Source organism: Micropterus dolomieu, linkage group LG08 (assembly GCF_021292245.1).
Source record: "Micropterus dolomieu isolate WLL.071019.BEF.003 ecotype Adirondacks linkage group LG08, ASM2129224v1, whole genome shotgun sequence".
NCBI classification, from domain to species: Eukaryota; Metazoa; Chordata; class Actinopteri; order Centrarchiformes; family Centrarchidae; genus Micropterus; species Micropterus dolomieu.
The window spans coordinates 12,483,911-12,496,954 of NC_060157.1; the positions used below are offsets into that span (position 1 = coordinate 12,483,911).

A 13,044-nucleotide genomic window follows, 5' to 3' on the forward strand; every position below is an offset into this window, starting at 1 on the left:
AGGTAATTATAAAGCTTGGATTTCAAGCTATTGTTTTTATTCTATATAAGTACAAGAAAAAAAAATGTGAGGAAATATAACCACAGTTCTATAGTTGCTGGTATGAATAGTAAAGAGAAACAGCATGATTTCAGTAGTTCCCACCTGTTCTCCCAGGGCCCTGCAGGTTGCTCTGACCCAGTGCTGATTGTAGTTGTGAGATGAGGGACTGGTCAGAGTAAGGCTCACACTGGCCTCATCCTCAGCTCTCAAGTTGCAGAAGAACTTTGAGGGCTCTAAAACCCAAGGTCGTGGCCCGCCGTCAAACAACATGTCTTTGGAGGATCCCAGGGTTACCACGGCCACAGATACGGGGTCAATCGCCTGCCAAATAACATCAATTTATTATGAAATCTAGAAGTTCATAGAGTTACAGCTGGATGCTTTGAGGAAGAAATTCTTTTACAAATGTCAACAAGGGGACCAAGATGTAATAACACAGAACATAGAAAAAACTAAAGAGAATGCAATTTAAAAGTAAAAGCAGATATTTATTTACAAGCCTGGGCCCTAGTGTTAAGTGGCACTTAAGCTTAAGCTGGAGAAATGCTAAGCTGAAATACACAGTATTTCACAGTAAGAAAGAAAATTGGGTCAATCTTTAGCTGCCAGGGCAAAAGAAGTGAAAAAACATCACAAACATGTCTGCAATATTTTCAAGAATACTACTCAATCCCATGATTAAATATACATAACTTCAAAAGTGGTGCATCAAACAAGCATGTTACTGTACTGAAAACCTGAATGTAACATGAAAGACAGCCATAGCTATCAGTGGTTCATGAATGACAAAATATTTTAGTTGAGAGATTTGGTTACCTCATCATAATATGTATGATGCTGTTAAATTCAGTACATCTACAGTTACAACAGCTTGGATGAATGAAGAAATTTCATTCCTGTGCAGTACTAGAGCTCAGGCGCAGAAAAACAGTGTAGCAAGTGTATAATGCATAATTAAAATGCAGAGAGGAAACCCAGGACAACATTTTAACACTTGCTCATCATCGCATTTCTGCCATGACTGCAAGACTGTGTGTATGAATGTGCACATGCCCGCATGAGTGACTTTGTTTCCTAGCTAAATGGTGATTTGTGGTGAGCTGAAAAAAAATTAAGCAAATCAAAACAAAGGTAAAGTTCAAGATTACTACACCCTGCAGAAACCTTATAGCATTCAAAAAGAAAATGTTAACACTAAGTTTTCTATTAAATAAATCACTAAAAATTAACCTGAGGCCTTGAGAAGTATCCACTAACAGGGCAAAATTATACATCTCAAAGTTCATGATAAGCAAGGTCCTAGAACAACAAAACCGTTGGACTCACTCTGAGAGGAAGATAGGCAGCAATGGTGATCTTGGCACTGAGGTGAACGTTGCCGTGGGTGTAGCTGACAGTTAGCATGGTGTACCCAGGGGCCAGGGCTTTGGCTCTCACCCCACTGCAGTGGTCCTGGCCTGGAGCCATCCTCCCTGGATCAGGACAAAGAAGTGTTGGAGGAAGCCAAAGAGTTTGAGAGAATTGCAATATGACAATGTACAAATAACCACAATTGTTCACACAGGTGTACTCATTTATCTCTTATCTCCCCCAACGCGAGTACAGTGGTCTTGCTTGTTTTTGTCCCAGTCCACTCTTCTGATTAATAATGCAAGATTCTGAAATTAAAGACCGTACATCTTACTAAAAGAGGAACTTTCAAAGAGATAAATGTTGTAATGAATATCTGAAAGCCATAAAAAATGTAAAATGCTTCAGTGTTAGATAGGATTGTGCCATACTGTTTGTCAAGTACAGGCTACGTGTTTCGCAGTGAATTTATTTGGTGGCAGACTAATACGATTTGTCAAAAAATATATTCTGGTACTCATATTTCACATTTTAAAGTTTCCTGCACTAGTGCTTTGACGGGAATTTGTACAGATTTATTAGTTATTACTGCAACAACCACAATGAACACAAGGGGTGCCCCTCCTACATGGCACACTGGACTGTACATCAGTAAGCAGACAACACATTTTCATTAAAGAAAGTGAGCAACATAATTACCATCCTCATATTAGCCCCACATGTATGTTCACTAAATAAACCATACCCTCAATACACTTTCATGCCTGCTTCGGGTTCTTGAAAAACACAAAACAGAGTGATCAGTGAATGCGTGTGAATGAGCATCCACTGGTTAGTGCCCTTAACTGAATGCCATTCAACCTGGAGTCCATGAGCAATGAGTCATGATCAATATGTGATGAGTAAACCAGCTGCTACACAACAGGATGTGTGTGTTCATTTTATTTTTTGGAACATTTGTTGCATCACAAAATATGATCGGGTCAGATCACACAGACTCACCCTGTAGTAGCTGGAAGACGCCGTGGTTCTCCTCTTCAACCTGCAGGTCAAAGTGGGAGCAGTCGCTTAACATGACCCGCTCTTTCTCCACTTCCTCCAGCAGACCTAAAATCCGGAGGGGCAGATCCAGAACCAGGCCCACCCTGGCCTCTACTGGGCAAGGAGCAAAGTCCATGGCCACGGGCTCCACAACATACACCTGGGGGAGAACAGGATCAAAGAGGTATAAAAGAGTGATTGAAGGCTGGGAGTGATAGTAAAATGGGGAGATTCAAACTATGACTGCGATTTATTTTTACGGCTACACATTTAAGTTAGATTATTAGGCCTATACATCACAATTTTATGTTTTCATGAATAATAACACACTTTGTAAATGATCCACTATCTGTCGTTATCTGACCTCCTCACATATATGAAATACTTCCATTTGATATGATTAATAAAAATGAAAGCAGAACCAATCCTGACTTATATACAGCAACAAAGTGAAATAAAATCCAAAGTCCAAACTTGGAGAGTTGTTCAAGCTCTCCCAAATAAAATATTGAAACTGTTTTCAGTTACAAAAAGGTGATTAATATATTTTACAATACATGTAAAACCCAATGATGCCAAACAAGTCGGTACCATTTTGAAAAGAAAAAAAAAATGAAAGATTCTGTAAAAAGGAAACAGTATGTTAAGCTAAGGTGCTAAAGTGCAATTAATAATCATCCTGACTATAAAAAGGGATACAATTAGTAATCAAAGCAATCAGGATTAGAATTTGTGCCATAACTAAGTTTTCCAGGTCAACGTACCTTCATCTGGCCAAAGTGTAGTGGGTTGCGTAGATCGTGAGCATAAACTACACTGAGGCCAATGTCACTGACTGTTGTCATCACTCCTTTCACAGTCACTGTGGCGACAGCTGTATTGGAGGAAGACCAGCTGAAATTTCCACTCCCTCCTGTCGCCTGTCACAAGCACCAGAAAATAGGAGTCATTATGTGCACCAGAATGACACCACTCAGTGCCAAAAACATGGGTGTTATGGTAAAGTATGAATAAGAGTAATTGCAACAAAGTCTGTCTCATACAAAAGGTGTCACATGCACGACACTTGTGACAGATTAAAAGCCATTCAAGCACCAAGTCTGTATGTATTCTGAAAAGGAATAATTACCTTTATTGTGTACTGATAAGCTCCAACCTTGGGCTGCCATGGAAATGTGAGAATACTGGGACTAAGCACTATAGGGTTATATATTTCTACATCCTGTTCATTGTGGACTGGGTTGGCGAGTGTGTGGACCCTTCCAGTCTGAAAGAGAACAGAGGACACAGGAAATGTTCAAGCTCTCTTTTCTCAAGTGGAAAAAAGGGGTCCAAGGTTAATGCAATAATGATGATCCAGCTGAAACACAGGCTGCTACGAGTCACAGTTGCAATAATATATCAATTAAACAATTAAACTCACTTCATCCACGACAGCTTTTAGAGTAGCATCAATGAGAGTTAGGCCTTCTTGGAGCGCCTTGACGCGATGATATGATCCATTCTGAGAAGACTCCAGGAGTTCAAAGTACTCCGCAGGGAAGCCAGTGCCAATACGGACATTCTGCAAAATCAAAATAAACCACACGCAGATTTTTAAACCTCTGCCTTTGTATGCCTCTGGAAAGACGCCTGGTTTAAAACTTTTACAGACTCTGAGGTCATTTTTTAATGTTGTCAAGATCTTGATTTGTTCATACTTTAATGATGACCATTGTCTCATAACCGGATTGAAATATTGGCTAATAAAACTCACAGGCTAGCGAAGAAAGGCTCAATGTGCACTAAATCTCTTGTCTCTCAGATGCCTTTCAGACTGCAGCTGATTAAAGATGACCAAGGTTTGGTTTTCAGTTTTCCATTATACATGAACTAGGAATATCCTATTCCAATTATTGGAACGCAGGCCCGATATCACCTCTAATAAAAACAAGCAAGAAAAACAGTTTAGACTGCTTATATAACTACAGCAGAGGCTGTGTTCTTTACTACTGATGAAATGTGAACTATCTGATTTTAATCGACAGTTACAACACCACAATGCTGGTCACAGAATTTATTTTAGAAGAATACCTTTCGGACTTTCCCAATTACTGTCTCATGCTCCAGTGATATATTCAGCATTCGCACACGGATACACACAAATGATCATAGTGACTTTAATGAAGCATACTTACATCAGAGAGGTATATTTTTCTGCCGGATTTATCAAATACTTCAATGAGGATATCATAAACTCTGCCTGTTTCAAGAACCCAGCTGTCCCCTGGATGGATTTTAAAACCTAAACAAATTACAGAGAAAACAGGAGGTTAGCTACATCTTTTAAGTATGGAGAGACTGTGAAACATTTCTCATCATGTTTAAATTGTTAGAACAAGAGACAGACCTAGGTAGCCTGGTTCAACCACATACAGTGTGCTGTTGGGTAGGTGAGACACTCCTTGCATTCGAAGGCCTAAGTAGATGTTACTAAGGAAAAGTATGCAAGGCACACATATACAAGAACAGCTCTAAACTTACTTGCCTAATTTTTGTTAAATGCACAATAACTAGTTAGTATTTTAAATCAGACTCCTCACAGATAGAAAACTAACTTTGGTGTAAAAACACCAGTCATGCTGATGTTAAGGCAAAGTACACAACATTACAATGACTTCTACAGAGTGCAAGTACGATTTGTCAAAAGGATACTCTTATGATCCAGCACCACGTTGATGTGTCCCAGTTGAACTGCCGTAACTTTGGAGGTGCTTTGATCCAGACTGGCCACAGCAACACCTTGGTTGCCATTAGGGCCAACAACACTGTTCTGAAGGTGCAGTTCATACTGATCACAAGGCATAGAGAGCTCTGGACAGAAACAACACAGATAAATTAGTTTAAGGCTGGCATTTCTGAACTAGACAGATTTGAAACTCGGGGGAAATATTGCACAGCTGCTCAGTGACTTCAATGACTAAACCACATTTTTAATTCACATTTTTAGATATCAAACTGATGCTTGAACATTATGAGCTGTGAGTTTGCAAAATACAGCTTCATAAACAGTACAGTAACTAAAGTAAAACTAAAATAATGGACCTGTGATTGTGCCCTGTCTTATCTTCAGGACTTTGTATCGGATGGAAGTTCCCGCCAGCAAGTAGACATCATGTGCAGGAATCAGCAGGATGTTCTCTAAAATCAGAAGTCTCACCTCTGCTGCACCCACATCCTGTGGCACAGTTACCATAGTTACGGAACAAAACAGTGTAAGCTTCCCGCCTTAACAAACTTGAAAAAAAATGGGTTACTGTGTTCAAAAATAAGATAAAAATCAAACCAATTTACAGTGCACATGAATGCTTTTTTAATATTTTATTAATTATTGTATATATTTGTACTAAAAATAAAGTTCCTACAACAGATATACACTATAACTGTCACTACTGCTGTGACATCACTTATAAAAGGCAGGAAGAAGTGATTACTATTTATGATATCTGCATCTCAGGAGATTCTATATCAAATACTGCAACAAAAAAAACCTGAGGAGATCTACGAAACTAACAATAAAGTGGAATATTAAAATTTTGTGCTGGCGTCTAGGCCAAGAAATTCATCTTTTGTACCACTTAACAGCTTACCTTATATAATGGCTCTTGTATTTTAGCCTTCAGTTTAGCATGTCCTGTTTTCAGTCCTGACACCAAAATAATATCGCCCTGTTTCCCAACACGCTCCATTTCAGATATATATCCATGGGGTGTGTATGTAGACTCAGAGAATTTAAGAACCCTTAAGGAGAGTAAAGAAACAGAAACACATCTGAGACTCAACTCAGTATGGTCCCTTGCATCTGACCTAAAAAATTATTAATTTTCAAAGGAAGAGGAATCAAGAAGTAAAATAAAAACATTACACTCTTTTGGCTACGCAACAGTATCACTTTATCAGAGGCAGGTTGACAATTGTGTCTACTTTTGGTTAGCTATCAGACATTCTAAATTAAAAATTTTAAAAGACTGCTCAGTGGAGTTTGAGTGGTGTATTCACACAGGGAAGCCTACCTTAACGAATTGTAAGAGTCAGAGAATCCATTCACATCTACGTCTTTCACTAGGGTCCAATCAAACACTAGACCTGCAAGGGTGCTGAAGGTGTTTCCTGCAACATAAGGACAATAGTCAAACCCTATTTCTTTAAAGACTTTACAAACTCTAAATATGGGTTTATTCATTAATGGGTATTTGAGATATAGTGAGGAACAGAGAATATTTGCATAGACCTTTGTCTTATCAGACTGAGTTATACTTGAAAGTATAATGGACACAGAGCTCAATTTTTTGAAAGCTCCTGGCAATCTAATTAGCTCAAACAAAACCAACAGTCGTTTCATTACAGGATACTTTCTATCATTGTGCAATCTACTCCATCTGAGGACTCCAAAAAGCTTTCTTTGCTTTGAAAACAAAAGCAAAGAAAGACAAAACACCAGGCCCTACAGCCATCATCAGAAAGAATCAGGCTGTAGCTACAGCTCATTAAACTAAGTGTGTCTGCCCTAAATGGAACCAGCCAAACAGAACAAACAAGCCACCTCACAGTACCAGCCTGAGGTGAAAGAAAACACTGCCTAGAGTCAGCTTAGACATCACTCTGTCTTTAGAGAAGCACAATATAGTATGGCATAGTATTGATGTAAATAAAATTTGCAAGCAGCACGCGCAGACGCGTCCTCGCCTGCAGCTCTGCCGCTGCTCCGAATTAACGGGCACTTGGGACGCTGCATAGATGACTTAAACGTCACTTCCTGTGTCCCCCATGTGGCGCTAAACAGCAGCCAGTAATTATGTTATGGCCCAGTACGTTTGACATGGATTCCGTCAAAAATAGAATGGCAGTGAATATTAAACTTTAGGGAAAACTTGAAAAAAAAAAAAAAAAAAAAAAAAATTTCAATCGTGGTACTGTGATTGGTTGCCACCTGTGCAATAAGTCAAGTCATTAAATTTCCTCAATGCTAAATATTCCACAGTCAACTGTTAGTAGTATTATAACAAAGTGGAAGCAATAGGAAACAACAGAAACTCAGCCACAGAGTGGTAGGCCACATAAAGCACCACAGAGCAGGGTCAGAGCATGCTGATGCCACTGTGCGCAGAAGTTGCCAACTTTCTGGGAATTCAATAGCTACAGACCTCTACACGTTGTGTGACCTTTGGATTAGCTCAAGAACAGTGCGTAGAAAGCTTCATGGAATGGGTTTCCAAGGCCGAGCAGCTACACCAAAGCCTTACATCACCAAGTGCAATGCACAGCGTCGGATGCAGTGATGTAAATCATGCCACCACTGGACACTAGAGCAGTGGAGACGTGTTCTCTGGAGTTACGAATCACGAGTGATTGTGTGACGAGTCTGGCAATCCGTCTGGTACTTGCCTCACTGCACTGTGCCAAGTGTAAAGTTTGGTGGAGGGGGGATTATTATGTGTGGTGGTTTTTCAGGGATTGGGCTTGACCCCTTAGTTCCAGTGAAAGGAACTGTTAATGCTTCAGCATACCAAGAGATTTTGACAATTTAATGCTCCCAACTTTGGAAACAGTTTAGGGATAGCCCCTTCCAGTTCCAATATGAATGCGCACCAGTGCACAAAACAAGGTCCATAAAGACATGGATGAGCGAGTTTGGTGTGAAGAACTTGACGGGCCTGCACAGAATTCTGATCCCAACCCAATAGAACACCTTAGATGAATTAGAGTGGAGACTGCGAGCCAGGCCTTCACATCCAACATCTGTGCCTGACCTTACAAATGCGATTCTAGAAGAATGGTCAAACATTCCCATAAACACACTCCTAAACCTTGTAGAGAGCCTTCCCAAAACTTTTGGCAATATAGTGTAGCATCAATGTCTTAAGGGTTGTCAGAGATAGTTCTGAAGTGGATGTGGCCCAACCGGTTAGGAGAAGTTCATCACAGCAAAAAAGTAGTCACTTCCTGTTGCCAGTATGTGGTGCTATGATATTCATGAATACTGGCATGTAGATGCCCCTAAAATACAAAATTTCTCGCCCCGCCTGACTTTGGTGCAAAGTTTGGTGAGTTTTCAAGCACGTTTCAAATTTGCGATTCATTTGCACAAAAATAATTGCTTCAATTTCAATAGGGTCATCGCAGGTTTCATGGTCAGACCCTAATTATTTTTATTAGTCTATGGGGATATATTATCCATAACACCGCTAGCCTATAAAAACAATTACTTTATCCTGTAATAAGCCAGCATGTGTCACCTTCAGAGTCCAGTGCATGAATTTTGAGTGCCAGTGGGGAGTCCTCAAGATGTAACTCCCTGGTGGTCGACACTATCCGGATCTCACTGATGATGTCGACAATAGCGTCACAACGCAGCACCTGTCCTGTGACTGAGAATGGAAGAGAGGACAAAATATGATATACATGGTACATACTGTACAATACTACAATATTGTACTCAAACAAGGAAAACCTCAGAAATGAACGGCTTGGTGTTCTAAAGGAACAGTAATTTAAAAAGGCAGAACAGGAATTCTTTGTGGAGGCACAAAGCATAATCTACCTCATTGCTTAAACACAAAATAATTTATCACAGTTATGGAAATGGTAAAAGAGTGTGACAGGTCTAAAGCATCCTCTCTTGGCAAAATGCTCTACAGTTATCAATCAAGTCAAATGTTGTGGCTTTTCTTGTCTGTTAAGTGGGCCGTTGCATGAGCGATAGATTATTTTTGATTATGGTTTTGGTAAACCTAAACAGCTGGAGCGAGTAAGGCCACATTCAAAATTAGTGACTGTGGTCTGAACTTTAAAAGAAACAATTAGGATGTATGTGGAAGGGCCAAATGTGTCTGATTTTCCTGATTACGATGCAAATGCTCACAACTGCCACTCATCCGTGACTGGCCAACAGTGTCACAGGCAACAGATGACATACAACTTGCAACAGCAAAGAAGGAAGAAAAAAGGGTTGTGCAATAGAATGTCTATTAGTTGTGCTTCTCTAAAGAGAACAGGGCACATTTTACATTCTAGACATATTTCTATATCACCAGCAATTTGAACAGTGACCATTTCAATAGCTTCCGGCGCTAATTTCAAGATTTTAATCTTTTCAGGGGATTCTTACGACATTCAGTTGGTATAACAAACACATATCACACCTTATATTTCTATACTCACATGTATAGCCTACATAGTGTACCGATTTGAAGACCAAGTAAACAACAGCATCCTAAACCTATCAAGAACCGCTGGGTTGCTTAAGCAAGTTGCCTTTTCTAATGTATGTGACGTATACATGACCCAGGGTGTTCTGAGTAACTAACAAATTCATGGAGCATTTCTCATCTTAACCTTTTAAAGATTTGTTATATAAATTGTTCTGAATGCAGGCAGCCCAAAATAAAAATACAAAAACCAGAACAGGAAAATAATTTCCCGGGACAACAGTTTCCAGGGTATTTAATTTTCTCTCATTTCCGTGCTGTTTTTACACAGCTGGGGGGAAAATATAGAATAATTCAGATTTTCTTGCTTTTCTACATTGGACCCTTGCATTTGCATGCCTGTAAGTATTTCTGTTTATCTCTAAGTAACAATGTAAACAGTTAGCAAAGCACACTTCAGTATGGTGCTCTATTTTTCTGACTCATATTTACACTTCCAAAGGAATTCATAAAATGAACAACTGAACCAACAATGCACTAATTTCACGTAGGAACAATTCTTGAATGAGCTACTTGTGTTGTATTTTATTTACCAACATCTTCAGCCAGAATGATGCTGGTCAGTCTGGAAGGCTGGGTGGAGAGAGCCTGGAGAACAGCTCTCCGGGAGCAGCCTCTGCTCGTCTCTTCGTCCACAGCCTGGATGCTTGCTACCTCTGGTCTGGTGGAGGACCTGGAAGGATATGACCAGAAATTTTTTTTGTCACAATAACAATGATGAAATAGTTGCAGCTTTACAATAAACTTGGATTGAACATTAATTAAAGTCAAATTTAGAAAGGGTTTAGCTGTTTTCCGCCCTTACGCATTGCCATGAACTGACTTCAGTGTATGCGGCATACTTAGCCATGTGGCCTTACATGCCTCATGCAATATGACACTTCCAGGTTTGTCTACTCACCATCTGTAGCACCCTTCAGTAGTTTCCAATGTGAAGTTAATCTTTGTACTTCTAGCAAGCGGTAGCAACACTTTGGGAATATTTAGTTTCGAGGTACCGTTAACTTGAATCACGATTTTTAATAATAGCAATACCAACACTGATAACTTTAACTGAACCATTTCCGTTTTATGAGATTGCGGTGATTTTTTTGGCAATGAAACCAACGGTCGAATGAATGAACTCTTATATTCTGTACTAGCAATACTTCCCCCTTCCCATTAAGTGAACTGTTTGTGCAAGTAGTTTTGGAGTTGTGGCTCTGGGACACACGTTTAGGTGAGCTAACATCGCTACTAAAGTCTTCCTACTCAGTTTCAGTTTGTGTCGTTAACAGATAACGTTAGCAGCCACATGATGATAACAGTTAATGTCTTCTTCTAGCTTTAGTCCTGTAATTCAGGTCCTTCCCTTTGTTTATCTTCGAATATGCTTCGGAATACACGGCGACTATCAATTTCAAATCCCCAGTTTTATATTAATATATACAGTTAGCAAACGACAGCTTAAAATACGCATATTTCGTATAAATACCCGCCATTAGCAATAATTGGACCTCCAGTGTGCATGCCGGGAGTGGGGAAACGTCATAGACGAGGGTGGGCAACGGGGGTGATGACGCGCCTTCTTAAAGAGACAGTTTGTTTTTTTCAACACTTGAATTGAATAATCCGAAACTGCAAGCCTGGATTCATAAATCGGGCAGCTTCGTGAGGCCTCAGATCCTTAGGGGAAAGCCCCGTGTTCACAGTGTGTTTGGTTTGTGGTAATTTGATTAAATGCAAAATTGTTTGTGCACTACTAAATGACAAAATCAACTGAAATGACAATGCTCCAGATGTTGTCAAGCAGCATCTCCATCCCTTTTTGGCACATCCAGTTCTGCAACTTTATATGTCACTGAAAAAACGTCACTGAGTTACCACTTTATAGGTACACATATACAATATAATACAACCCAAAAGCACATCTTTGTGTCATGTTAAGCTTTACTGGCACTGTGTCAGAGAAATGCATTCAGTACATTCATCTCCAGTGTAGTCTGTAACACTCCAGTACTTGTGTTTTGTTGTAAATTGAGAATTTTTTGTAATAATTTGTCCCCCTCATTTCCTGTATGTAGTGGTGGACAAAACCTGAAACACCACAATATGATACCAACGTTAAAGATGTCCTCGGAAATGACTGTAAAGTTGGATTAACTGTATTAAAAACTGTTTTTGTTCATTCACAAAGCTATGATTCATTGCTTACAATTGTTTGCACAGGTAAACTGATACATTTGTAAATTCTTGCTCTAGTGGTAACTTGATAAGTGGTTGACTAATCCTTGACACTCAGCCAACAGACTGATTTCTCTGCATGTTGAATGAATGTGACGTGGAGGGCATTCAGAAGTTGGCTGACACAAGTAATAGGATCATTTTGTGTACAGATTGATTGATTTTATATTGTTGTATATTAATCTTTAAATTAATTTGAACAACAGGACAAGGCAGACCACCATAAACACCTGGCTGCCAGTCATTCTTGCATTATGTCTTTTGGATGCACCCAGTTTTGGCTGTCAGATGCATTCAGTTAAGAACATGCAGACTTTTCACCCCTAGGTGTCACTGAAAGCTGCACCTGTATACTTTTGTCACCCAGGCATGGATGACAGCAATAAGCAGGGGACATGTTCCTTATGTGAAATATGGGTGAAATAGTCATCAGTCACGTTGAACCAATGTAATATTTAACAAAAGAACAGTGGTTCAAATTATGATGATTGAAAATTAGCTAAATGGCAACATGTTTGGAAGTGGAAAGCTGTGTAAAATCATAAGCAAAAATCACCTTAGTATGTTTGTGTGTGAGATCATTGTCTGGCATTAAAATTGGTCCTGGATTAACACATGAATTGTTAACGGAATGTTAATTATACATTCTCAGTTCAATTGCATTATTTCTGATCCATCCTCTGATCTGCTTTGAAGTTATTACAGCACTGCTCCTCCTGGTTTGTGCTTCAAGTTTCTAGACACCGAGAGCTACACAGCTTGATTAGCAGATACACTGTGGTTTTGAAGTGTCTTACATAATGCTGTTTTGTGCCAAAGGTGACATATTGTTTGAGTCAGAGTGCATTAGCAATGAAAGCCCATCACTGACTGGTACTGTGGTGCAATAGGCTGGCTTTTATGACCATACAGTAGATGCAACTGCAGTAATCTACACATAATATACTCTGCATTGACACTACAAAGGTAACATGGTCTAAAATTATGGCTGTTCCAACGTGTTTTGACTTTTTCAAGCTATCTGGGGTTGAATTAATATGACATATCTTTCTTCAGAACAATGATGACTATTGAGAATGAAACCTGAGACAGAACAACTTTCATTTATTTGACAAAGCCACTCTGTGTGGGCTTCGGTCTT

General features: G+C 39.5%; 1 protein-coding gene across 1 annotated transcript in view; it reads right to left on the reverse strand.

The window, feature by feature from the left end:
- nup210 (nucleoporin 210) overlaps positions 1-11,207 on the reverse strand; it is a 55,881-nt gene extending 44,674 nt beyond the window's left edge. The window contains exons 1-15 of the mRNA XM_046055537.1: positions 10,582-11,207; positions 10,214-10,353; positions 8,709-8,840; positions 6,486-6,582; positions 6,063-6,213; positions 5,518-5,650; positions 5,128-5,286; positions 4,823-4,891; positions 4,611-4,717; positions 3,857-3,997; positions 3,563-3,700; positions 3,198-3,353; positions 2,395-2,593; positions 1,369-1,514; positions 145-363 (exon numbers count right to left, since the gene is read on the reverse strand). Coding sequence (XP_045911493.1) covers positions 145-363; positions 1,369-1,514; positions 2,395-2,593; positions 3,198-3,353; positions 3,563-3,700; positions 3,857-3,997; positions 4,611-4,717; positions 4,823-4,891; positions 5,128-5,286; positions 5,518-5,650; positions 6,063-6,213; positions 6,486-6,582; positions 8,709-8,840; positions 10,214-10,353; positions 10,582-10,742 — 2,148 coding nt within the window. The 5' untranslated portion in view covers positions 10,743-11,207. The remainder of the gene's footprint in view (positions 1-144; positions 364-1,368; positions 1,515-2,394; positions 2,594-3,197; positions 3,354-3,562; positions 3,701-3,856; positions 3,998-4,610; positions 4,718-4,822; positions 4,892-5,127; positions 5,287-5,517; positions 5,651-6,062; positions 6,214-6,485; positions 6,583-8,708; positions 8,841-10,213; positions 10,354-10,581) is intronic.
- Between the last annotated feature and the right edge of the window lie 1,837 nt (positions 11,208-13,044).